Source organism: Naegleria fowleri, assembly GCF_008403515.1.
Source record: "Naegleria fowleri strain ATCC 30894 chromosome Unknown tig17, whole genome shotgun sequence".
Lineage (NCBI taxonomy): Eukaryota > Heterolobosea > Eutetramitea > Acrasida > Naegleriidae > Naegleria > Naegleria fowleri.
Window position 1 is genome coordinate 245,034 of NW_025407949.1, and position 27,099 is coordinate 272,132.

General features: G+C 36.3%; 10 protein-coding genes across 10 annotated transcripts; 5 read left to right on the plus strand and 5 right to left on the minus strand.

Annotated features, from left to right (window-relative positions):
* Nucleotides 1–212: 212 nt before the first annotated feature.
* Nucleotides 213–698, minus strand: FDP41_013166 (uncharacterized protein; the record flags this gene model as incomplete). Its single annotated transcript, XM_044703766.1, has 1 exon — nt 213–698. One exon carries the CDS (start codon nt 696–698, stop codon nt 213–215), a length of 486 nt encoding a protein of 161 aa, XP_044565396.1.
* A 291-nt stretch (nt 699–989) lies between these two features.
* On the minus strand, nt 990–5,610 carry FDP41_013167 (uncharacterized protein; the record flags this gene model as incomplete). Its single annotated transcript, XM_044703767.1, has 2 exons — nt 990–3,414; nt 3,461–5,610. The coding sequence occupies 2 exons, from the start codon at nt 5,608–5,610 to the stop codon at nt 990–992; spliced, it is 4,575 nt and encodes a 1,524-aa protein (XP_044565397.1).
* Nucleotides 5,611–5,974: 364 nt separating this feature from the next.
* Nucleotides 5,975–7,272, plus strand: FDP41_013168 (uncharacterized protein; the record flags this gene model as incomplete). The annotated part of the gene is made up of 4 exons (XM_044703768.1): nt 5,975–6,118; nt 6,346–6,462; nt 6,531–6,668; nt 6,754–7,272. The coding sequence occupies 4 exons, from the start codon at nt 5,975–5,977 to the stop codon at nt 7,270–7,272; spliced, it is 918 nt and encodes a 305-aa protein (XP_044565398.1).
* A 69-nt stretch (nt 7,273–7,341) lies between these two features.
* Nucleotides 7,342–12,429, minus strand: FDP41_013169 (uncharacterized protein; the record flags this gene model as incomplete). Its single annotated transcript, XM_044703769.1, has 3 exons — nt 7,342–11,245; nt 11,300–12,110; nt 12,282–12,429. The coding sequence occupies 3 exons, from the start codon at nt 12,427–12,429 to the stop codon at nt 7,342–7,344; spliced, it is 4,863 nt and encodes a 1,620-aa protein (XP_044565399.1).
* Nucleotides 12,430–12,650: 221 nt separating this feature from the next.
* Nucleotides 12,651–15,349, plus strand: FDP41_013170 (uncharacterized protein; the record flags this gene model as incomplete). The annotated part of the gene is made up of 2 exons (XM_044703771.1): nt 12,651–12,924; nt 13,029–15,349. 2 exons carry the CDS (start codon nt 12,651–12,653, stop codon nt 15,347–15,349), a joined length of 2,595 nt encoding a protein of 864 aa, XP_044565400.1.
* A 127-nt stretch (nt 15,350–15,476) lies between these two features.
* Nucleotides 15,477–20,306, plus strand: FDP41_013171 (uncharacterized protein; the record flags this gene model as incomplete). Its single annotated transcript, XM_044703772.1, has 1 exon — nt 15,477–20,306. The coding sequence occupies one exon, from the start codon at nt 15,477–15,479 to the stop codon at nt 20,304–20,306; it is 4,830 nt and encodes a 1,609-aa protein (XP_044565401.1).
* Nucleotides 20,307–20,351: 45 nt separating this feature from the next.
* Nucleotides 20,352–21,923, minus strand: FDP41_013172 (uncharacterized protein; the record flags this gene model as incomplete). The annotated part of the gene is made up of 1 exon (XM_044703773.1): nt 20,352–21,923. One exon carries the CDS (start codon nt 21,921–21,923, stop codon nt 20,352–20,354), a length of 1,572 nt encoding a protein of 523 aa, XP_044565402.1.
* A 201-nt stretch (nt 21,924–22,124) lies between these two features.
* Nucleotides 22,125–25,700, plus strand: FDP41_013173 (uncharacterized protein; the record flags this gene model as incomplete). The annotated part of the gene is made up of 5 exons (XM_044703774.1): nt 22,125–22,411; nt 22,484–23,855; nt 23,903–24,232; nt 24,287–24,889; nt 24,942–25,700. 5 exons carry the CDS (start codon nt 22,125–22,127, stop codon nt 25,698–25,700), a joined length of 3,351 nt encoding a protein of 1,116 aa, XP_044565403.1.
* Nucleotides 25,701–25,728: 28 nt separating this feature from the next.
* FDP41_013174 (uncharacterized protein) lies at nt 25,729–26,366 on the minus strand (the record flags this gene model as incomplete). The annotated part of the gene is made up of 3 exons (XM_044703775.1): nt 25,729–25,963; nt 26,038–26,222; nt 26,337–26,366. The coding sequence occupies 3 exons, from the start codon at nt 26,364–26,366 to the stop codon at nt 25,729–25,731; spliced, it is 450 nt and encodes a 149-aa protein (XP_044565404.1).
* Nucleotides 26,367–26,385: 19 nt separating this feature from the next.
* Nucleotides 26,386–27,069, plus strand: FDP41_013175 (uncharacterized protein; the record flags this gene model as incomplete). Its single annotated transcript, XM_044703776.1, has 1 exon — nt 26,386–27,069. The coding sequence occupies one exon, from the start codon at nt 26,386–26,388 to the stop codon at nt 27,067–27,069; it is 684 nt and encodes a 227-aa protein (XP_044565405.1).
* Between the last annotated feature and the right edge of the window lie 30 nt (nt 27,070–27,099).

Below are 27,099 nucleotides of genomic sequence, written 5' to 3' on the forward strand. Positions count from 1 at the left end.
ATTCTGGTGGTGGTTGAAAATATTCATTTACAATAGAAAGAGGGAATGGAAAAAGTGTTTTTTCAACACTCATTCTAACTCTCATGAAAGTAATATTCACAAATACACAATAATAGATTGGTTATGGTATGACACTATCACACATATACCATGAACAACAACATCACTTCCCACGCACAATGATGAAAAGTAAGTTTTGGAGGAGAAATAAATTAAACTTGATGAGAAGATGAATTCAATTGCTTTTCTCTCATCTCATAGACACTCAAAAACAATTCTACCAACATTCTCATAAAGGTCACCCCAAACAAAAAGCTCAATCCCGAAACCACCAATGAAATCAACAAGATGAATGTAGCGTAGACTGGACTAAAGGAACTATAATAAAACACATTCAAACTCACGACCCAATAAATTAAAAAGATGGCCATCAAGACATAACTCAAAATTAAAACTAATGATGAGAGAGATCCTCCAATAAAACGTTGTAATTTGAAAGGCATCACTAAATCTTTGAGTGATGATTTCAAAGCAGGTTGAGATGGAATGTATGAATATTGATCATGGGCAAAATAAGAGGTAGAGTGTGGGTAATTATTTGCTGATGGTTGTGGTGGTTGTTGAATGATTGGATAGTGTGAAGATTGTGGAGGTTGAGTATGAATATCGTGGTAAGCCTCGGCTTGGTAACTGGACATGATCAGGAGAATATTTTGTTTGGGTTGATTTTTTTTCTTTTGAAATAAATTAGAATTAGAAGCATTCACTCTGAATTGATGGCTGACACACCCTTACTGGAACGGAGTTGGTGAAGGCCATTTCGATTCAGATCCCTCTTGGATGTGGGTAATAAAAAGCAAAGACGAAAGGATGTTCTTTCTTGCCTTCTCCATTGTTACTCTTGGATTGAATGCCCAAATCTCCTCCTTGATGATCGTTCTATAGAGAACCAATTGAAAAGGGTAGTTCTAAAATGAAACTTATTATTATTAATTATTAAGAGGTGGATCAATATCTCCACATCTCATAAAGTATTTGATGTACAATTCTACTAGTTGATCGTTGTTCATGCATGGGCAAATGATTTCTTCTGATTGTTTCTCATGGGCAATAAATTGTAAAGCTCTCACTACGTTGGAACAGCTCAAATGGCCATCGAGAGGTGATGACGTTCGAAAATGTTGAACAGTGTTAGGGAATAAATTAAGAATACCAAAAATTGAGTTTTCGTTAGTCATGGTGGGATATCTTTCAGCATGATTCATTTCTTCTTTCAAAATTTCCACAAATGATAAATATGGAACTTCCTTAATATAGCTATATCCCATTCGTTTCATGTGTCTTACAATGTCATTCAACGAGAGTGAAGCATTAGGATTTCCATGATTCGTATTGATCAAATTGAAAACATTCATTCGTTGTGTAGAGTCAAAGGAATATAAATATTGATTCAATTCCGAAGTATTTGCAATTGAAATTATACTTTTGGCAACAAAATCAACAGGTACCATTTCTATAGGTTCAGTCGATAATTGAGGAGCATATCCTAACTGAATGATACCACAAATTAGACGTGAGATCCATTCTCGAACATTGGAGAAACCATTCAATGAATGTCCAACAACAAGTCCAGGTCTATAAATCAAAATTGGAGAAATATTCTTTTCTTCAATGGCCAATCTTAATACATGTTCAGCAATATATTTAGTTTGTGGATATCCTGATGAAAGAGATGTGAAGTTTTCAATGTTGAGTGGAACAAACTCCTCTGCAATCATGGCTTGTTGTGGATTTGAATATTGATGGAGTAAGCTAATTGGAACCACGCTAATAGAAGAAACAAAATGCAAAGATTTGAGCTTATTTCCAGCGGTACACAGCTTCAAACATTCGACCACACTACCAACATTCACACTTCTCAATTGGTCATAGTTCATGATGAAATTGACATTGGCTCCGCAATGAATAATGGAATCAAGTTGAGTGGATAACTCATTCCATGTTTCCTCATTCAGTCCGAGTCTTGGGAGGGAAATGTCACCGAGCAAAATTTTGCATCGTTGTTCAAAGCCGTCTCGGATTGTTTGAATGTATTCAGTAGAGAGACCATGGCAATATTGAATGACATTATCAAAAACTCTTCTCTTTGCATCTGCAGTGTTAGATCCTCTTGCAATGCAATAGACAGAACAATTGAGATTATGCATCAATTGTTCACACAACAAACCAACACCAATAAAGCCCGTAGCTCCAGTGATCAGTACGTTGTTGGGAGTTGAATGTAAAATTTGAGTATTCATTGAATTCAAAACCTCTGGTTCATGAAGAGAAGGTACAGATTCAAGGAAATTTCTCACCTCAGCTTCAATATCGGATGGAGTCTTGAACCTTGGCTGGTTTGTGAGTGAAAGATCATCATTGTTGGCTCTATCTTCAATGAGTTGCATAATCTTTTCGACAGGATCTGAATAATTCTTTCCTTGCAAAATCTTATCAGCCGTGATGTAAATTCCAAACTTTTCCATGAGAATGTTTGAGAGACGAACAGAGCTCAGAGAATCGACAACACCTCCATTTTGGAAAATATTATTGAGTGTCATTCTAAGTTCATCCTTGTTTTGAACAGAATCAATTGAAGAAATATCAGACTCCTTTTCCACTTGATGATATAAATCTTCCAACGACTGTTTGTATGCCTTATTCAAAGCAGGACGACATGCCTTGAATGAACTTGTAAGTTTACCATTTTCAGGTGTAAACTTCTCGGGGTCAATGATGAATGCCTTTGGAATTTCATAAGCTTCTAATTTCTCTTCTTTTGCAGCTGCAATAATTTCTTCCATAATGACCTTGTAGGCGACGCATCCTCTTGAATAATCCAATGAATCTTGTGCTTCAAGATTTTGTTGTCTCAAAATGTTATTCACTTTGTCTTTGAGAATGTGAACATTCTTTGGAACAATGACTGCCACCAAGAAGGACTTTAAAGAGTTTCCATAAATAAACATTTGATCAATAAAATGGGTTCGAGAAATAAAGAGATTTTCAAGGTTTTCTGGAGCAACAAATTCGCCCTGACTCAATTTGAATATATTCTTTCTTCTATCAATCACTCTAACTTTGCAAAGTTTTTTATCAATCTCTCCACAATCACCTGTACGATAATATCCTTCTTCATCGATTAATTCTTTGGTTTTTTGAGGATCTCGGTAATAGCCTGGAATACATGACTTGGATCTAACACAGATTTCACCTCTTGCATGTGGCTCGTCAGTGATATAGTAATTGAGTTCTGGAACATCAACAAGCTTAATTTCAACATCTTCTAAAATTAATTTGTGTTTTGGAAGTTGAGCATTGTCTTGAACCATTTTGTCGGTGAGATATGTTTGTTCAAATTCTCCTCTGTCCACCCTGTTATTTTATGTCAATAACCACAAGTCGAATATTTAAAACTTACCATGAAATTGACCCACATTCAGTGCTGGCATATCCGTTGAACACTGGAATCTTGAAGCATTCTCTGAGGAAATTAATAACCTCAGGTGAGGTTGAGGCACCTCCTGTGACCATACTAGTGAGTCTTCCACCAAGAATATGTCTAAATTCTCTAAATAATACATGCTCTGGGACTGGATCTGCACTTTCTGCATTCTTCTTTTTTCTGTTTTGATATTCTGCAAGAAGCATGTTATAGAAGCGAGGTGTTGTTGAAAGCGTAACAGGTTGAATAGATGCAAAATCTTCAAATATTCTATCCATTTCTCCACAAAATATTCCAACTCTTCCACCATTGATTAAAGTAATGGTTGTGTTAGTTCTATCTGTAATATGTGAGAGAGGACTAAATGAAATGCAAACCAACGGATGATTTTGATACAACTCATGTTGGAGTTGAGAGTTATAGTGGCTGTCAGTAATAATTGCTCCTTTTGGTTCTGTAGAGGTTGAACCAGATGTGTACACAATCGTACAAATATCGTTAACACTTTTGTTGGTTCTAATGCTTTGTTTGAGTTCATCTGAATAGGTTGGAAATGTCGCAAAAGTGCTTTCTTCAATGGAAGACATGTCTGTAAGTTCAATTCCGAGTTCCTTTGCAAGTAATTTGGCTTTCCAATCCAATTCAAAATCTTTCTTGTCAATGTAATTAATAAAGACAAAGTCATCATCGCTCAAGCTCCAATCACAAAGATCATTGATAGTGACATTTAGATTAATACTATCTTCTAGAGGATACCTATTTTTCAAAAGATAATAATATGGAAAGACACCTTCAGATTGATCCTTAATATAGTTCGTAATAGTTTTCAACCCTTGTTGATAGACTCTCCTCTTTTCTTGCAAAAATTCATCAAAAATTCCATGTTCAGAGAAATAATGTTTTGAAAACTCTTCTACTTCAAAGTCTTGTATCAACAAACTATCCATTTGGACAATTGCTTTCACGCTAGGTAGCAAATCGTTCTTGCAAAGTTTCAAAAATTTCACAGTCAACTCTCTACTGCACACGACAACAGGAATTTCTGAGTTGTTCATAATTTGAATAATTTCATGAGAGACTGATTTCATGTCATTCACACTTTCCATGTTGAAAATATCATCTGAAATACATTCTACTTTTGCTTTTGGTAAGGGTACAGAGACCATTGCTTGTGTCAACACAGCCCAATCTGAAATAAACCAATCAGGTCTATTGATGGAACAGAGGCCAACAAAACCTCGACCAACCTCATCTTGCGATTGACGAGGCTGCAGCACTAACCTTTCATTGTTAAATCTCGCTCGAAGACCGTTTCCAAAGCGTAGCACTCTTTCATGCAATTGTGAAAAAGTCAACCAACGATGGTATTGTTCAAAAACGCCCTGCTTTAACTTTCTTCGATATCCAAGTCCAGGACGATCTGGAAATGACATCAATGCATTATTAATGGTCTCTGCAACATAGACACCTTTCACCAACCAATGTAAATGAGCTGGGTGTTTTGTTCTCCTGACAATAAAAATGTCATGAATCGGGTACGAAAATCGATTGGCCATTTGATCGGCAATTTCCTTCCATTGATCAAGACTCTTCTTGGACCATTCCTTCATACCCACATTAAATTCATCCACCGATTGACCAATCTCTAAACAATGCATTTTGGGTGTATTGGTTGGAATCTTTTGTTTTGAATAATAGCATGTATCTTGATAGACATCTCTGTAATAGGGTTCATACTTGTAAAAGTAGACACCAATTTCTTTCTGATACGCAGCACCATCTTCTGCCAAGGCTATTGCCAAATCCAACGGACGAGAGGGATCAAAGGTTTCGGGATCAAACAAAATGGTACTCAAAAAGGCACTCGGAACAAAACCAACTTGTTGTTGTTGTGGAGAGATCATTTGATGATCATACAAACGACATCCACTTTCTTTTACTTTCCGAATATCCACTTTCTGAACGAGAGACCATCCGAGCCCAGTTTCAAACTCTTTCAAAATCAACACTAAATCTCCAAGTTTGAGAGAAAGAATGTTGCTTTCATTGTTGTCGGATGATGATGAGTTTTGATTTTCATCGACATAGTCCTGTATGGCGATGGCATAATGACGAAAATTGAACATTTTTTATCTTGTTGTTGTTGCATGTGAACACTTTGATTCATGAATCATCATCATCATCGCGGTTCATGGAAGAGGAAAAAGGAAACGAGTATCAAGTTCATGAAAATATCAAAAAAATATTTCTCCGTGAGATGATGTTAGTGGGAAGTGGTGATGAAAGTTGAAACGCTTTTTTCGATTTCTTTGAGGATTCCTCAAACAACACTCATCAAACCACATTGTGGGGTTATGAGTAATGAGTTGAAGCATGGATTTGAATCGTAGCACTACTTCCATTGCTGCAGAATCAATTGCAATGTTTTTGTCTTTCCTTCTTTTGATATTTTCCGTTTCGGGATCATTTGGAAGGAAATTAAGCTAAAAAATGTCACAAAAACAGACCACATCAGCAACCACAACACCAAAACCACCCAATGCACGAACACTCTCACATTCTCAGAATTTTTACTTTGGAGGTTTGTCGGGAATGATGGCCACGTGTGTGGTTCAACCCATTGATTTGATCAAGGTTTGTTTTAAAGTTCTTTTCAGTTATCGTGGAGTTACTATATATCTTAATGATGAAACAATGGCTCCGATATCTTTGATTGACCATCATGTTATCGGAATTAAATCATCTCATTGGAATATTTATACAACTCGTCTCAAATGGAAATGTGAATCATTCTTTGTGGCTTACCCTCTTGATATCTTTGTCAACGTTCACTCATCTTTTCATCACCATCATGATGATAGACCAGAATGCAATTGGCAAGAGCAAGACCTTCCGTGATTGGAACCTTATCAACAATTATTAAAGAAGAAGGTGCTAAAAGATTATATAAAGGACTTGATGCTGCATTGTTCAGACAGGTAAGGTTCAAATCAATATTCATTCATTGATTCATTTCTTTGTCATTTCTTTGAATTCCTAATGAAAGATCACCTACACGACCACCAGATTAGGAGTATTTAATACATTGCAAGATTATCTTACTAAAACAGATGCCACTACTGGTAAGAAGACTCAACCAAACTTTGCCATGAAAATTCTGACTGGAATGTTTGCAGGTGGAGTTGTAAGTATTTGAATTAGTTCATAGGAGGATTCATTGTGACGATTTTTGATATTTATCATCAATGAATTGGTTAAAAATGAATTAGGGAGCTCTAGTTGGAAATCCTGCAGAAGTATGCTTGATCAGACTGACAAGTGGCAAATACAATTACAGACATGTAGGAGAAGCCCTTGTTCGTATTATTAAGGAAGAAGGAATTGCACGTCTCTGGCGAGGAACCACACCAACCGTAACTAGGGCTGTTATTTTGAATGCAGCTCAATTGTCATGTTATTCCCAAGCAAAAGAAATGATTTTGAAATATAACATAATGAAAGACGGACTTGGATGTCATATTGCAAGCTCACTCATCAGTGGATTCATGTGTACGGTTGTCAGCATACCTGTGGATCTTGCAAAAACAAGATTGCAAAGTATGAAAGTGGATCCAGTGACATTGAAACCAGAGTATTCAGGATCGTTGGACGTTATCACTCGTGTCGCGAAGAATGAGGGAGTTTTAAGTCTTTGGAAAGGATTTACACCATACTTCCTCCGTTTAGGACCACACACTGTCCTTACGTTTGTCTTCCTTGAACAATTCAGAATGGCGTTCGGATATTAGTGTAAGAAAATATCTATGAGATTTGACACTTTTGATATGCATGGCTAAGTAAAGAAAATATGTTGTGATTTACTTGTTCAAAACTTGTTTGCCAAATCGTACAAAGAGGTCGAGAAGTACCAATCTTACTTCTCTGTGTTGAGTCAGTAATAATTTAGTGAAGAGAGGATAGAATTTAGGTAAATATTTGGAAAATTGTTCATCAGAAAAAGAGGCATAAACTTCCAGAAGTGAAACAATTACAGGTACCAGAGATGCCATTAATTTCGAGCCACATAATACCACATCTTGTTGGATGCTCAAATCTGCATTGCTATTTGGATAAGGCAAAATTCCAATATGTTGCAAGTAGCTAATGATGGTAATTTGGCTAACGTCAATGATTCTTTTTTCACCAACTTGTTGTCTCTCTGGAATATTGGAAGCACATAACATGGAGCAAATATTAATGTAGACAGTAAGTGCTGTCATTTCAATTTCAATTTCGTGCTCATTTTCAGCGTTACCCTTTTGTCTACTGTTAAATTCCTTTGAGTTGTTATGACAAGTCAACAGAGAATCTAATAAATGTTCAATGTGCTCTAGTTTCATGTGCTGGTGTTGAGTATTCACAATTTCGTTGGTAGTATGGATAATCTTCAGTCGAATCCTGCTATCAATTGTTGATTTTAGCTTCAAATTTACACTCAATAAATTATGTAGCTCTGCACAAATTCTATCCCATTGCTCAGAAGTGAACATTGGTCCACAAAGCTTAACAAAGAGCTTGATTGACTCGTTACCAATTTCAGCCAATTTCTCATTCTTAACTTTTCTTTCAATAACATGGGTACCACCTTCAGTGTTTTGAGCTTCTTTAGTGTCTTCTACTTTAAAGAAGCAATAAACTGCTATCGTGGTCAAAATATCGTTAAACAAGAAACTGATTGAGGAGAAGTATTGCGCGAACAGTGTAATCATCAAGCTTAAAGATTTTCGGCATGTTGTGTTGATCCAGCTTTCATCTACAACATTTGATTGTTTGATTTCATCAAATACTGGGAACAGAACTCCAGTGAAGACAACCTCCCAAAACTTTGGAGAGAATCTATCACCAATCTTTCGATTGATAAGAATTTCTTCGAACATGGTCTTTAAGGCAGTGGCTCTCACCTCTTCTCGTCTGTCATCGCTAATTAAACTTGCCAGGCCAGTTAATATTGGGAACCAAAGTTTGAAATGAACATCGTCGTCATTATACATTTCCACATTCTTGATTGCATCAACCTTATTGTTCACAATATGTAATGCACAAAGCTTTAGAAGAGAAATTGCAGAAAGGGAAATATTCGAATCTGCAATATTTCTAGCAAATGCTGTCAAACATAAAACGCAATCAACAAATGATTCGTTTTGTTGGATTTGGTTGAAATAGTCAACATCTCCATTATCCTTCATCATCGATGCGACATACTTGAAACCTTCATCAGTGACTGGAGAACCGCAAGTGGCAGCTTGAGCGAAAATTTGTAGGATAGTCTTCCATCCTGATTTGATGTTATTGTATCTTCCCAAAATCATTTGACCAACACATTCAACAGTCAAAAGTCTAATTTCGGTCTTATTACTTTGTTGGATGATTTGTAGGAATGGCTTTAAGAAATCACGTTGGAAGTGGTAGTTGGCAAGTTCATCTTGCTCCAAGAACTTCATTGACAATTGACGTAATGAGTCAATGGCGTTCATTGCAATAGTCAGGTCATCGTGAGTACCAACTGTAATAAAGTGTTTACCCATATGGACCCATAACTTGGACCACACAATTTTGATTCTATTAATATTGTAGTGGGCAACTTCTATCAGCTTTTGTAAGCTGAATGTTCGTGGAACAGGGTTGATATTAATGTTACCAGTACAGGTCATACGATTAGCCTTTGGATTAATCTCATCATTGGAAACACCACATAGTCCCTTCACAAAACTTTCGATAGCATCATCGCTAAGCTCTCCAGATTTAACGAAAATCTTATCAATCACTAAATGGTCAATGTTGTTGTTTAAAATAGTGTTTGAATTGATTTGCTCTGGAGTTAATTCAATGGTCATTCTAGCAGCGGCTTTGTTGATTCTATTCTTGTTTTGTGGAACATCCGATTGAAGTCTTTCCAGCTGAGAAACACATTCCAAAATATTTGCCCAGCTGTCTTTGAGATAATTGCCTTCCGTCTCAGCAATCTTTAACAGAAGTTTGATGGCTTTTACGTGTCTATCTTGCATAATATATCGGTTCTTGAGAGTGTCTTGTGTTTGGTGGAGATGATTAGCATCATTTTGTGACTCATATTCTTTCTCAGAAATTGTTAACTTTGTGAAATGACATAATGTTTGAACGAAAGCTAATCTCTCTGTTGCCATGTCAAAGTGTGAAGTGATATGAATTGCGTACTCTAGCCCTCGCAAGCTGTTATCATGAACCTTACTATCAATGAATTTGTCTTTCTCAAGAGCAACCTTGAATGCATCTTTAAACAACTCCCAAGTTGTCTCCATCATACTCTTTACGTGAGTAATATGATTTGCAATGAAGAATTGGTCATCCGAGTCTCCTTGGGACTGGCTGCTCTTCAACATATTTCTTGTTTCCTTTTCTAGTTTCTCGCTTTCTAATGTGAACAGTAATCTCTTTTTTCTTGGGTTTTGTTGAGCTGCGAGCACTTGTTGCTTATCTTGAGATTGTTGAACTTGTTGTTCCATTTCATCGTCTTTCAACTTAATTTCATTATTTTTGATGCTGTTGTAAATAGTTTCTTGATATTTATGGTCAATGTCTCCTCCATCGTTAATGCCTCTGTTGTTGGCAATAAAGGCTTCCAAAGACATTCTTTCACGGAAATTGAAGGCAGGATTATGCAACTCCGTGTTCAACATGATTACTGAATACGCAAACACATAGCAAGCGTCAGCGTTTGCAAAAATATGAGATTTGCCATTGTCTTTGAAAAACTTTTCTGCGAACTTTTGAACGACTCTATCAATTTGTTGACCTTCTCCTGGCAATCTGAAAGTATTCAAATAGTTTCTGAATGCTTTGTCAAAGGACATACCAACAAATGATTGTAATTCAGTGAAGGCGTGTAAAATGTCAGAATTAACTCCTTCTCCCAAATATTCACCAATCATTTTCTTTGAGAATCCTTCTGCTGTATATAAAAGCTTGGCTACTGCTTCTGCATATTCTGTTTTATCCGTTTTTTCAGGATCGGGAAGCTTTCCGATATCTATCAGATATTTAATACCTTTTTTAGGGTTTCTATTGAATAGTTTAGCACCTTCTTTCATTCCGATCTTCATGTTTCTTTGCTTTTCGAAAAACTCTCCCTCGGTCATTTCCTCAGAATGACTGATAGCTTCGTTGTTGGCTGACACTGATTGTTTTTCTGTCATCCACTTAACTAACGACTCGAGAATTGTAACAAGAGCATTCAGTGAGGCTGTTTTGAGTTTGAGTTCTTGATTTGGTGTCATCCATTCTCCCTCTGCTTGGAGGTTTTGCACCACATTAGACAACTCTCCAACAATTTGTTCGTAAATATTAATCGACTCCAAGGCACAATCATAATTTACGAAAATATCAAGAAGGGTTTGAGGATCTTGAGCGACAAAGTTCAATACTTGAATGACGAGCATTTTGTGATGATAGGTGCTATTCTCGCTGTGTAAAATACGTAGGAAATTTGTGAGAAATAGACGAATTTCACCTTTCAAATATGTTTTAAAATACTTGATAAGAGATTTAAATATGGAAAGAGAAAGAGAAAAAATAGGAGGAATAGGGCTTGTACAATTTCTGAGTAATGACAAACACAAAAATTGTTTGATGTCTGCAATAAAAGTCTCGGATGTTCTAAAAACTGGACCACTGTTTTCCAACACATTGTGAATAAGTTCAAGTGATAGTAATCTACTTTTGAGCTCTAATGAATCGGGTGTTGGACTGCACAATAAAAACACGTAAATAAATCTTTGAATCAAAACTAAATCTACTTACTTCTTTGGAAGTTGCTTCATTGCCAATCGACATAATGCTCTGAAAATGAAGAAAGCATCTTTTTGATACTGGTTGTCAAAAACTGGAGTGTTTGATTGTTCATCAGATTCTGAGCCTGTTCGCTTGTGTTTGTGAGGCTTTTCCGATGTTTGATCATCGATTCCATCTTCTTCATCATCCTCATTTTCCAAATCATATTGTTGTTGTTCCAAAATTTGTTGGGCTACATCGTTGATAATGATATCAACAAATTCGCTGATTAGCTCCTCGCTTGGTTTTTGTTCATGGCTTGCAGCATTAGCGCCTTCATCTTCTTTAACATCTTGTTGAGTTGATTCTTGTTTGACTTTTGGTGGTTTAGATTCCATTCTTTGGAAGATGATATTTAGCATTTGATTAAGAGTTGCTTGAGCCGTCTTTCTGTTGATTTCATTCTTGGATACCAAGTGAATGTTGAAACAGGTTTTAACTGTTAACCTGAGACTCCTTCCGTGGATATCGCATGATGTTACTGCAGTCAACAGAGCTTTGATGATCTGTAATTGAACATTATCGTCCTGCGTTGGGTCAAAACAATTTGAAATTGTAGCTACTACCACATCCACCAAGAGATCGCTTTTCCCTTCATATGGGACTTTGCTGTCAATGTATCCATATGCCATCATTTTGTGAAGACAATCCAATGCGGGTTCCACAATTGTTGGCTTTTTAGTTGCACAAGCAAGTTCAAGAGGTTTAAAGTACCGGTTTGGATTTTCGGTCATGTCTTTTAGAACATCGGCTTCATTCTTTTCCAACTTTTTCATTACATCTGCTCGAAATTGATCACCATGATGATCCGCAAAAGTGGATATTTTCATTCACATTAATTCCGTACATATTCGTAATGAATTTAATGAATAAAAACATCCATGAAATAATAATAATAATTTCACCAACACCATCATATTGAATATCTCTATTAAAAACAACCACAACATACCCATCACTTCCTGGCAAGCATTCTTCAAATCCGTTTGTTTCTTCACCAAATTCTTTAGGATCTTTTCCATGGATAGCATATAAAAGACGTTCATGGCCTGCGTCGTGGTTGTCCCAGCATTCGTCGGGGCCTTTCTCAACTGAAACATGTTGTTGATGATGTTCATTTTTTATCTGATTTATTTGCGTAGGTGTTGATGCAAATAGAAAAGGGTGATGATATGACAGGGAAGAGGTTCAACGTCTCTCTCTGATTGTTGAGTGTTGAATGAATCACTAAGAGCCACTTGAAGAGCTGGAATACCATCTAACTCATCGGATTGTTATTCGACCAAGACAAGAAGTCTATCAAAATATCCACAGCGAAAAAATGACGACTCCTCGCACTCCCGTTCAGAGGTCTTCATCATCGAGACAAATGCTTTCACCAGCAGCAGCCATGACACACAACGACGATGACGAGGACCATGAACCACAGGCCACCCCACTCTCAGACCTAGTTACACCAGATACCGAAAGAGAACGATCTCGGATGTTGTTGGCACAATTTTATGGTGTTATGATGTCGGATCAGGATGGAGATGCTGCTTCATCAAGTGCCACTCCTGTGAATAACAGGCAAGTGTTTGATACAAGTGATTTAGGTAGGTGCATCATTGGCAGCAAAAATCCTCGGATGATCATATTTAAATAATTGTTATAACAAATGATGATTTATAATTCTATTTAATAACAACAACAACAACAGACAGCAGTCATTTCAATGCAGATGATTTTCTAAAGAAGACCATAACAAACAAGGCTATCGATGAATTATTAGCTCAAGAGGACTCTCTTAAAAAACAAACAAAGAAGTTGGACACGTCACTTCAAATGTTAGTCTATGAGAATTACAACAAATTTATCACAGCTACTGACACTATCAAAAAGATGAAACATCATGTGGAAGGAATGGAGGATGAAATGAAAAGTCTTTTGCAAAACATGGACAAAATCACAAACTGTTCGGAAACTATTAATTCAAATCTTCAAAACAAAAGAGACAAAATTGAGAGACTCTCGAGCGTGAATAGAACTTTGAAGAAGATGCAGTTTTTGTTGGAGCTTCCTACTAGATTGAATGAATGCATTGAAATGAAGAAGTACAGTGTGGCTGTGAAATATTTCTCTATTGCAAACAAAATATTTACCAAGAATGCCAATCTCTCTGGTTTCAAAAACATTGAAAAAGAGTCCAACGACGTTATTCAAAAGATGAAAGATACAATTGAGAGAGATGTGATGAACATTACTGATGACAATGATCCTCGAGTTCAGGATTATTTAAAAATTTTAATCGACCTAGAGGTACCCATTGAAAGAGTGAGAGATGCCTATTTGAAGGTTAGGGGTGACTATTTGAAAAATCAAATGGAAAAAGTTATGCAAGAAACAGAGAATAGTAGATATACCACAACGAATGATCGTGTTAAATCTCTGAATATTTGCTTCTTGAAATCCATCCAAACATTCTACTACACTTACCAAATGACTTTCCTGACAAATGATCCAAAGATTAGAAAGCAAACTACTGCTGAGCAACTTTCAAAAGACTTTGTTGAATGGACAAAACAATTATTTGTCACATATTTTGAACACATCAGAATTTTACTTCTCAAGTCTCAAACAACCAATGAAGATTTGAAGGCAGCTCTAAAATCATTTTGCAATGAGTCAGTGGCCTATATCAACGAAGTACCAAACAACAAGTTGCAAGACAGAGTTTACAATCTTGTGGGAGATACTGTCATGACCTTCTTAATTAAGCAGATGGACACGGTCAAGCAAAATACTGAACAAAACTTACAAAAGCTTGCTGAAACTCCAGAGACAACTAAACCAAATCAATTGACAAAGATCATAGAAGACACTATTCAAAACTTGAAAAAAGATTTAGAACTGGGACTCAATAATTATCAACAGTTCATTCTTGCAGAAGAGGAAGTTGCAAGTCCTTTGGCGTGGGTTATGCAATTCAAGGATAAAATATTTAAGAACTGGATCAAGTCCATGTGTGTAGAATTTATCGATTCACTGCTTTTGACATGCAAAGATTATGGAACACCTCACAGTAGAGTTGCCATTTTGACACCAGAGCAATTCAAAGTGCGTAAAGTTACTTCTGTTGGAGCTCTATTACTTGCCAAACTTTGTACAAAATTACCATTAAGAGATTTCAAGCAAATGCTCCGAGAAAAGTTTACTGCTCTTGACTCGAACCCTAGATATAAAAATCGTGATATTGACGAAGATGATACCCTTTTCAACATTGAAAATATGGAGCTCAGAATCAAAGAATGTAGCTCTCATTTGATTGTATATTATGTGGAAATTCAAGCAAGAAATGTTTCAAAAGTCATACGAACTGGAATGGAGACTCATAATTGGTTAGAAACAGATGTACCAAGAGACGTCAGACATGTGATTAGGGTCACAGTGAGTGATCTCTTCAGTATTAGAAATCAACTCATTGAAATGTTCCCACCAAGTCAAATTCATGACATTGATCCAGAAAAGAGTGATTCTGGTCGAAGCGGTAGAAGTACAAGAAGTGCTGGAGAGTCATCCTTCACATACGGTGCTTTCAATTCAGAATCATCTTCCATGAAGTACAGTCAAAGCTCTGAAGTTGTGAAAGACGTCATGAGAATCTTCAACAAGAAGCTTGCCAACTTTACCATCAAAATGCCAAGATATTTCCAAAGAGCTGGTGACTCGAGTTTTAGTGGAAATGAAATCCTAACAGAAATTGTTAAAATTGTGGTCAAGACTTTGGAGGAATGCGTGAGAAGTGTGACCTTTGGTAAGAATGGTTTCCAACAATTGCAAGTGGACATTGCATTCATGCAACAAAAGTCAGTGAGTCTCATCGAAGATAAATCCTTCCTGCCCTCTCTCATGCAAGAAGTGATGGCAAGCTGCGCCGAGAGATGCATTTCAGCCACACCACTCGAAAGCACCATTGTTCAGTCCATTATTAGCAAGTACATGACAGAGGACTCATCCGATTCAATCAGCAGTAAGCAATAATTGCCACTGTTTACTTGACAGCTACCATGATGATAAATTTGATGATAAATTTGATTATTCTTGTTGTTCTGAAAATCTACAAAAATTTTAACCGCCAAATTTTTTTAGTGTCTTCAAGCATCAAAAAATGGATCCACAACAACCCTCTTCATCTACAGAGGAGGAACAAACAAAGCAAGAACAACAAGAGATGAAGGAGATTGAGGCAAAATTGTCTCAGCAACAACAAGCTCAGAAAGAGTATCAGAGTATATGTGTGCTTGATCACTCATTCGGATTTGAAAGTTTAAAAAGAAATAACATTTGTTTTGTTAAGGAAAATATACTTGTAACAACGGTTGGAAATACAATACAATTCTTTGATATTCGAGATAAACGGTATCGATGGATCACAATGCCTGGCACTGGAGGTTTAGGAGCCCTTGCAGTTCACCCATCAAAAAAATACATTGCTGTCGGAGAGAAGAGCCGAGAGAAACCCGTGGTCAGAATTTATGAATGCAAAATTGAATCAGATGATATTGACGGAATTTCATTGGAGCCATTTAAAATATTACGAAATGGTACTTTGAAAGCTTTTTCTTCAATGTCTTTCAACACCAAAGGAGACAGGTTAGCAACTGTGGGATCCGATCCTGATTATTTGCTGACAATTTGGAATTGGCAACAAGAAAAGATTGCTCTCCGATACAAGGCTTTTGGCCAAGAAGTTTTTTCAGTATCGTTTTCTTCCTCCAACGATGGGCAATTAACTACAAGTGGAACAGGACACATCAAATTTTGGAAAATGGCTAAAACATTCACCGGATTGAAATTAAAAGGACAAATAGGAAAGTTTGGCAAAGTTGACATTTCTGATATTGCAAGCTGTGTTGAATTACCTGATGGAAAGGTCCTTTCAGGATCAGAGTCTGGATTTTTGTTGCTATGGGATGAAAATTTAATTAAGTGTCTATTTACAAGAGCAAACGAAGAGCCATGTCACGTTGGAGGAATAGAGGTTGTATTTTTTGATGAAAAGTCAAACCAATTCGTTACAGGAGGAGGAGATGGTTTTATAAGATTTTGGAATTTTGACAAAATTGATTCAGCAGAACCTGTCGACACAAATAATATTATTTGCTTAACTCCGACTAGAGAGCTAAAGATTAGTGATGGAGTTTCCATTATTACAATTGTTCGTGAAGGAAATATTTGGGTGGTGCAGGATTCAAAAGGAGCTTTTTGGAAAGTGCAAATTGACGACAATGAGCGTACTAAAGTTCTCAGCTTTCATGCGGGGGCTATTACTGGGTTGGCAACTTCTCCATGCGATCATGTAGCTGTTACTGGTGGAGAAGACGGCACAGTGAGATTGTTTGACTATTTCTGGGCTAAAAAAGAAGTTTACTCTTCTAGATTCTCGTCTGGTGTATCCAAATTGATATGGAACCCACCCCATGTAGACTTGGATGGCTTAACCATCACTGTTGGATTTAATGATGGATCTTTGAGACTTCTAAAACGGTGCGAGGACTGTTTTTGTTTGATGAAAGTTGTGAAACCTCACAAAAAGCGAATCAATGATTTTTGTTATTCTAATGGATCTAACTGGCTTGCGACATGCAGCGAAGATTGTACTATCTTCTTTTTAAATTCGACAACCTATGAACCAATTGGATATGCAAAGTTTGAAAAGCCTGCAAAAAGTTTAATACCAACTTCAAATAGCAATGAATTGTTAGTACTGTTCAAGGATGGAACCATGTCAAGACTTCAAAGCCCTGATCCTTCAATGATAGACACATCCAAAACCTATGAATTTAAACCTGTTACTAAACAGGTGAATTTCTCTCAATTCTTAAAAAAGGTAGAACCTCCGAAAAAAGTAAAAAAGGAAGGCGATGATGACGAAGAGGAAGAAGAAGAACAAGAGAAAAAAGAAGAAGTTAAAGAAGAACTACCTGCTGGTATTTACTTTGGTACTACATCTCCAGAGGGATCTTTACTTATTAGCTTGGAGAAACCACAGGGAGTAGTGAAATATGATAGGCCTATTTTGACAGAGTTCTCACCTGAGGTTGTGTACCCAAAGAAGTTTATTGGAACATATGAGTCGATTTGCTCCAGCATTAGGTACTCCTCATGCGGGAACTACTTGATTCTTGGATTTAAGGATGGTTTTGTTTGCCTCATAGATTTAAAAGCAGGTACTGAGCACCGCTTCGAATATGTGCATGATTGCATGCACGGAGAGATAACATCGGCAGTTACTAGCTTTGATGATAGCTATCTATTGACGGTTGGACGAGAAGGATGTTTCTTTTCCCAAAAAATTCCAAAGCACGAGAGTCAACAAGGTCAAAAACCACAATTAACCTTCAAATCTGAGGAAAACGAAGTCGAAGATCTCACCCCTGGACAATCTGTGAGTATAGAAGAAGCAAGAGAACAAGCAGAGATAAATAAGAAACAAGAAGAAGCAAAAAAACGAAAAATGAAAAAGCAACAAATGTTGCAACAGATCAAAGCAAAATATTTGGAGTTATTGAAAGAAAATGACCGAAGGGAGCCTGACCTTCGTTTATCTCGTGAAGAAATTCAAGTAGATGTTACGCTAAAAGATAGAGTGCTAGAAAGCAACAAACGCTTGCTTGAGGAAACTAGAAAAGAGATGGAATGGCTGTCTGCAAAACATGACATTGCACTCAAGAAACTCAGAGACCACTTTATCGACTGTTTGGATGTGGAGAGGATTGTTTTGAGAGCGTTCAAGAGTGGAAAAATTGTGACATCTTTTAAAACAAGAAAATTGGATGAGGATTTGAAAAAAGAAATTGAAAAAGTACATCAACTCATCAATGAGGAAATTCACCGAAAAAGAGCTTTAAGAAATCAAATTCAGGATGCCCCACCACACTTTGAAACTCATGACGCTGAGAATACTCCTCCTTCAGCAACTAATAAGAAAAAGAAATTAAATGGAAACATGTCCAATTTTGAAAAGCAGGAGATTTTGAAGAGAGAAAACGAGGAACGATCGAGATTGAGAAAATTATTGTTAGAAAAGAAACCTCTTGATACAGATGAAGATCCTGAAGAAATTGCCGAGATTCTCAGGGCTCAACAAAATATGGGAGACTACAAGCTAAAAACGAACAATGATTATATTGTACCTGATGCTCAACGAGTAACAACAGAGAAAAAATTGAGACAAATTACTCTATTGCAAGAAAGTATGCACACTCTAAGAATGGTCTTTAATGTCCGATTATTAGGTCTTCGAGATTTGAAAATGAGATTAATTGACAAGTTCAGAGGTTATAATGAAAAGATTCAAGAAATCAATAACAAAATAGGCATTACTGAAAAATTGTATGAGCCAGAATTGAATGACGAAGAATATCCAGAACGAAGAGAAAATATTACCATGACAGAGATTGAAGGTGACGACCAAGAAAAAGTCGAAGAAAAAGCAAATTCTGTTTTTTCAGGAGCTTCTAAAAAGTCAAGTGCCAAGACGCACCTAAACAAGCATAAGGAAAAGGATGAAAATGGTATTCCAATATCTAGACTTTCAGAGTTAGAAATTGCAGAGAAAGAAGCAGAATATCAACGATTGTTGTATGAGAAAAATAGATACTTGCGAAAGCAAGAGAAGCAAATTGAAAGCTTTGACACTGCCATAGAAGATCTACGAAGAGAAAAGTTCAAACTTGAAGGAGATTTGAAATCTGCAGACTTGAAACTTTTACTGTTGTATCGAGAGCTCAAAATTTTGCGAGACTATGAGACGAAGGATTTGCAAAAAATTCAAGAACTCCTCGCTAAGAAACAGGAAAAGGCTGCCATCCAAGCACAAATTTCTGAATGCCAAGAACAACTTCGACAGAAGAAGAAAGAGGTCCAACAAATCAAAAAGCAAAAGTACTTGATCCAAGAATTCAACAGTCTCGTTCCACAAAATCATGCAGCTTACTCTGAACTATGGAAACTATTTACTGGCAATGATCATGAAGATGATGAGGAAAATTTATCTGATGTCGACTCTACTAATGGAGACAAGAAGGACAAAATTCCTCAAGGATGCAGTGAAGAATTGTATCATCAGGTGTTTGATCTGAAAGTACGAAGGATTGAGCAAGAAAAGGCACTGAATGCGATTGACAAAGCAGCCAAAAGTATCAAAACCAAACGAGAAGGTTTCCAAAAAATTGAAGCAAACATTATTAAGGACCTTAACAAAATCGAAGACACCATTCGAGAGACACAAAAGGAAAAGCAACACAAAATTAATGATTTAGAAACCATTGTCGTTCTCAAGTTCAACCAAATCCAATCCTTAGTACAAAACAAAATTCCTGCAGACTTATCCGATCAAATTGTGTTCACTAACAAGTCACTACAAGGTTTATTTGCCAGAATTCGTGAATTATCAGAAGAACGAAAGATTCTACGAAGGAAATATATGGAGCTCCAAAAAACTCAACGAACCATGTTGAAAGAACAAAAAATATTGGAGGAGAAATTCCAGAGCGAAAAAGACAAAGTTCGTGAGGTGCAAATGTTGAAATTCGGAAGAGAAATTAACTTGGAGGAAATGGAAAATGCTAAAATTGATTTAGAGGCAGAAGAGCTAAAGTCTGAGTTAAATATGCGAGAACAAGAAGCATCAAGAATCCTAAAGGAATGGGATAACAAAATTACAGAGTACAAGCAAACCATGATCAAGATTACCTCCGAGAATACTCAACTTCTCACTAGAATTTCAGAGCTGAAAGCTAAACAGCAAGAACTAGAACATTATTTGAATCTTGCACAAAATACTGTCATTGAGAGAATGGAAAGAACCATCACAACAACTAAGGATAACACCTCACAGTACAAGCAAATCATTAATGAGCAAAATGCTAAGATTGAGAGTGTCAAGAATGACATTGCCATGTTGACCTTTAAGGCATCATCTTTGGGATACTAAACTTCCCGAATGATTCTCCATAATGTAAATAAATATGTATTTCGCCTAGTCAATCTTGGTGTCAAGTTTGAAAAACTGCACAAAGTACAACAAACATGTAAACATGATGAAGTGTGCAAAACTAAAAGTTGTGCACATCAATACGAATAAGTCTGGATATCTATGTGGAGGTGTTGCAAAATGCATCACTAAATGGATCACTACCATTCCTGTCAAGCTCAATACCACCACAATCTTCCATAATTTTCCGAGTTTTCCAAAATTCACATAGCTCATCATGATTGATAAAATTTGTACAAGAATGTATGCTAATTTCAGATTGTCCTTAATAAATAATGGATACATGCTAAAGCAAGAGACAATATTTAAAAAAGGAATCAATGAAGATAATGATAGCTTTTGAATGTTCTGAATATAAATAAGCAAGCAAGGAAGTAAGGGAAGCAAAATGGTCTTTTCGTGCACCTGGAAGGAAAACAAATAAAAGGAGAAGGATACAATGGCTAAATTAATGAAGAATAAACTCTGCAAATATTGTGGAGATACTGAACTTTTCTTTGACCAAACTTTGTAGAATAAATGCAAGCAAGAAGGAAGTGCAACGACGAGAGTGGATATTGTAGACAGTCTAATAAGCGCCTTCTCATTGAAAAGTTGATTCCATTTGATGAGTATTGATGTCGAACACCAAAAACTAGCGACCTTGTCCTCGAAAAGTCCTCTCTTAAAAGGAAACATTCTGTGAATAACTTGTAAAAATACATTCAATCCATCTTTCTGCAAGAGAAATGGAGCAAAAATTACACCAAACGTTGTGATAACACTTAGTATTACCACTAGAAATGCTTTTGGTCTGCTCAGGATTTGCGCCAGAATAAAGAAGAAGAAGGAGAGAGAATAATACAGAGCCATTTGCTTGTAACAAATCGTACAAACAAATGAGATGCATGCCAAGCTCAAACTGAATAAGTTGTTATCATTCTTTTGAAATTGTGCGAGGAAATATATGGAAAATAAAGAAAATCCCAAAAATATGTTGTTAAATTGGAAATGGCCATGATCAATGAGAACGAGTGATGGGCAACATATCAACCAAATACATTCCCACATGGAATTTTTGTATCGTTCTCTAAATTCCATCAATAATAAAAAGCAAGCAGGAATATATAACACTAAATCTGAAAGGATCACTGACACTCTCATAAACATAACTGTTTGATGGGATTGATTTCCTCGAGAGGACATAAAATCAAAACATCCTTGACATAATCCAAATAGATCACTAAGCTTTCCCATCAAGTAATGGTGGAAAGCTGTGAGTGGAGGATAATCCAATCCCCAATATTCCAGATCATAGAAATACCATTCCGATATCGGTAAATGTTTTGTAAGCTCAATCCAATGCCTCTGTGCTTCAAAATCTCCATACATGGGAGGACTTGATTTTCCAGAATGAGGCTGATACATGGCTATACATATCCTAAATAACATTCCGATGCAAGCGATCAATAACAGTAAATTCTTGAGCCTTTCCGTGCTCAACACGTGTTGAAAATTATTGCTCTCGTTATTGTTGTTGTTGTTGTTCCTTTGCGTATTGTTTGGTGTCTCTATCATTTTTTTAAAAAATTTAATTTTTCAACTTTATCATTTCAACGATGCCAGAGTATCGTCATCTCTTTCATTACATGGGATCATTGTCATACAGAAATAAGGATTGAAAATCACCTATAGTTGGTGGTAATCTCTTTTTGAATTTTCCACCGATCCTAAACCAGACTTGTTGCTCCTTCGTCGAATTCTTTGAACTTGAAAAAAATGAGCCAACAACAACAAAAGAAGCCTTTGCAACAATCCCCCTCTTCAGTAGCACCAAATAAACCTCAACAACCACAACAACAACATGGAGAGAAGAAGAAATTGGATGCCCGTATCAAGACATTGATAGAAAATTGTGTAAAAACGAGACACCGATCGTTTTTTGTCGTGGTAGGAAATAGAGCAAGAGAGCAATTGGTGAATTTGCACTATATGCTTGCAAAGGCTAGAGTAAAGACTTCACCTTCTATTCTTTGGTGTTATAAGAAAGATTTGGGATTTATTGCGTAAGTAGTCAAGTGTTTGTTCCTTGTCGGAATGATGATGACTCTTGTGGATTCAAACTTTCCGATATTCAGTGATGCCAAGAGTAGAAATAGAACCATCATCAAAAAGTATGGAAAACAAGGAGACGATGAAGTACAAAAGCATCTCAACACACCATTCAACTTGTTTTTGTCTGCTAATGATATTCGTTATTGTTACTTTAAAGAGACTCAAAACATTCTCGGTAATACGTATGGAATGTTAGTTTTGCAAGATTTTGAAGGTATAACTCCAAATGTTTTGGCAAGAACGATTGAAACTGTAGAAGGAGGAGGAATGATTGTTTTATTGCTTCCTGAAATGCAATCACTTAAGCAATTGTATACAATGACCATGGATGTTCATTCTCGTTTTAGAACTGGTCATGATGATGTAGAAATTACAGCCAGATTTAACGAAAGATTTTTATTGTCTTTGGCTTCCTGTAAACAGTGTCTTGTCGTAGACGACCAGTTGAATATTTTACCAATTTCTTCACATATTAAGGATATCAAACCAGTCGTTTTGGATGAAGAGGAGAGGCTTGAAAATCACATATTGTCAACAAAAGAAAAAGAATTGCAAGATTTAAAACAAAAACTTCAAGAACATCAACCTCTTGGAACGCTAGTTTCTCAAGCAAAATCATTGGATCAAGGAAAAGCCATTCTAAAATTTGTTGATGCCATTTCAGAAAAAACCCTTCAAACAACAGTAGCTTTATTGGCTTCAAGAGGTAGAGGTAAATCTGCCGCTCTTGGTCTTGCCATTGCTTCAGCTGTTTCTTATGGCTACTCTAACATTTTCGTCACATCACCAAGTCCAGAGAACTTGAAGACACTTTTCGAATTCATTATCAAGGGCTTGGAAAGTTTAAAGTATAAGGATCAGCAAGATTTTGAAATTGTCCAATCTACAAATCCTGCCTTCAACAACGCTGTGGTGAGATTGAACATTTTTAAAAATCATAGACAAACCATTCAATATATTCAACCTGAAGATAGTCAAAAATTGGGCCAATGTGAGCTATTGGTTATCGACGAAGCTGCTGCCATTCCTTTACCTCTCGTTAAGAAATTATTAGGTCCTTATTTGATTTATATTTCATCTACAATTAATGGTTATGAGGGAACTGGACGATCTTTGTCTTTGAAATTATTAGAACAATTGAAAGAAAAAGGACAAAAGCAAACAGGTAAATTGACTTCAGGTGCGCGAAAGTATTTCGAAATCAAACTTGAAGAGCCAATCAGATATGGTGAAGGTGACAATGTCGAACGTTGGCTTTATGATGTACTCTGTTTAGATGCCACATCAGCTGTTCCAATCACCTCGAAGTGTCCTCATCCATCAGACTGTAACTTGTATTATGTTAACCGTGATACTTTGTTCTCATACAACCAAGCATCTGAAGCATTTTTACATGTAAGTTTCTTTGTTATGAACTTGTTGATTAATACTTTGGTGAATAGAATATGATGTCGTTATATGTTTCATCACATTACAAGAATACACCTAACGATTTGCAATTAATGTCAGATCATCCATCTCATCACTTGTTCGTGTTATTGGGACCTATTGATGAAAATTCTTCCTCACTTCCTGACATTTATTGTGTTATTCAAGTATGCATGGAAGGTAAAATCAATAGACAAACAGTGCTTGCAAACTTATCAAAGGGTCTAAATCCTGGCGGAGATTTAATTCCATATCTTGTTTCAAGACAATACCAAGAGTCAGATTTTGCTGCTTTATCAGGAGTTAGAGTTGTGAGAATTGCAACACATCCTGAATATAAGAGAGTAAGTACGAATTGCTTGTTTCATGATTTATCCTAAAATTATATTCTTTCACAGATGGGTTACGGTACAAGAGCTCTTGAATTACTCACGAAGTACTATCAAAACGAAATTCAAAATCTCGATGAAGTTATTGAAGAAGAACAAACTCAACAAGTCACTGAAGTGAAACCTGTTGGTCTTGCTCACGAAGAAATCAAACCACGAAGTAAGAATGAATTACCTCCTTTGTTGCAATCACTCGAAGAAAGATCACCAGAACCTGTGCACTACATGGGTGTTTCTTATGGTATGACGCAACAACTTTTTAATTATTGGAAGAAGAATGGATTTGCTCCTGTTTATATTCGTTTAACACCAAATGAATTAACTGGTGAACACTCTTGTGTCATGCTGAAGGCATTGACAACCACTCCACCAGAGACTAGAAAATGGTTAGATTCATTTGTTGAAGATTTTAAGAGAAGATTCCTTTCCTTATTAGCTTATGACTTTTCTAACTTCAACGCTGCTCTCACATTAAGTATTCTTGATTACAAGATGGAAGACTCTGTAGCTTTAGGATCCAAGTCTTTGACTGTTACTGAAATGGATCAATATATTTCCAAGTTTGATCTGAAAAGACTCACTTCATACTCTAAGAACTTGGTTGATTATCATGTAGTGTTGGATCTTCTTCCAACTCTTACTAGATTTTTTCTTTTTAAACAAGATGCCATTCAATCTCTCCTTTGCCCAGGCTGCGATCATGATTGGAGTTGGATTGCAGCATAAGAAGATTGAGGACGTTGGAAAGGACATTGATTTGCAAAGTAATCAAATTTTGGCTCTTTTCAATAAGGCAGTTCGAAAGTTTGTTAAATATTTCAAGATCATTGACAAACAAAGATTTGTTACAAATAGTTCAGCGCCAAAGAACTCAAAGGATGATGACGACAATGACCAAACGATGAACAATGACGACGAAAATTATGTCGAAAATGATAAGGGCAATGTTAATTTTGATGAGTTGGACAAAATGGATAGTGACGATGAAGATGAAGAGAAAAATAAGAAGCCAGCAAATAAGGACATTCTCGATCTTTTTGAAAAACCACTTGAAGAGACAGATGAGCGATTCTCAACTCAAAAGAAGAGAAAGACCATTGCAAAAGAACCTCAAGATGAAGAGCCTGAAAAGAAAAAGAAAAAGGATGACCCAAAGAGAAAGGAATTCTTACAAGAAGTCATCTCGAAAGGCGAATATAAAATTACAGGTATTTCAGAAGAGGACATTGAAAGAGGTGTTGAAGAAAGTGGAGGACTTACAAGCTCTTCCATCAGCGTAGGAACTGACAAGTCAAACACAGAGCCAAAAGAAGTGAAGAAGTACATGCTCAAAAGTGAAAAGGAAATTAAGCAAATTGAAAAGCAATATCAAAACAAATTTTTCAAGAAGGGAGGAAAGAAGAAGCGACAAGTGAAGCATTAATAAATACGACATACTAATGAATCATAATTTAATATAAAATTGGTTTCATTTTGAAATGCATGTTGATGAGCGATAAGGCCATATCCTTCAGGTCTGCAGTGAGGTAATAAAAGTTTTTCAGACCCTCTGGATCCCTGGATTTGGCAACCTCAGAGAGAGTTTGTATCTTTGTGGTACAAAATGAAATATGTTTGCGATCCAGGGCAATTTCTAATTCTGATTTTCCTACATTGTCAGGTAATGGCCAATTTCTGTCATCCTCACTGTCAAATTGTTCCAAGATTATCAGGGTATGTTCCATTTCTTAATAGAATGCAAAATATTCATTCTCACTTACTCTAGAATATGTGATTCCAAAATCATCCTCTTCAGTTGATCCAAAACTATATCAGTGACATATACTTGCTTTTTAATTTCTCCATCTCCCTTGTAGTCACTATTATTTGTGTATTCAAGCAATCCATCGGAATGAAATATTATTTCAATGAATTCATGACCAAATCGACCTTTATGCCCCACATACTACGACATTAAAATAATAATATTTGAATTATTATAAATATAAAATTGAAAAAATCATTTCCGATGATCACAACGTTTCCATCATCATGCAATCGGATCCTCCTTCAAACCTACATAACGAACATAAAACCGATGATGTTTCATTTTTTTATTTGAAAAAAAAATGAAATTCACCGCTACGTACAAGGCTCATCATCGATTTCGGGATTGTATGCTCTGCGGAATCTCTCTTCTATTGATATTTACTGGAATGTTGATTACGGCCGTAAAATCGGGTGAAAAGAGTGTCGATAAAATTGTGGATTGCTGGAATGTTACATCTTTTGATATAATTGGAAATATAACTTTACCATTTGAGACGATCAAATTTACAAATATATCCTATGGAAAAGTGTTAACTATTAGAGGAGAAATAGTCGGTAATAATGGTGATGTTAATGCTCCGAGGACATCATCCTTTGGGTTTTACGCGAGCATTGATAAAATTCCAACCAAAAAAGACTATCATTTCTACATTCCGATGAATACCAACTTTTCAGCTTTTTCAAAAGGAAGTGAACGTGCTGTGTATTATGGGATTAGTGGACCTGTTTTGTCTGGAGCAGCGTCTTTCACCTACGTGTTGAATGTTCTGGTTCATGATCCAAAAGAGATGCCACAAAGTATTTTGTCGATCATTTTGACAAGTGGCATTGTAATTTTAATTCTTGTGATTTCAACATTTGTGATACAAACTGGAATTTCATTATCCATTGTGTCAGGAGTTGATTTTTGTGCAATGTGTAGAAAACGAAAGAAACATGGATATGCACAAATTGATACTGTCTTCACACAGCAACAAGAATAACCAAATCAATCGAAAATCATGACATTACAT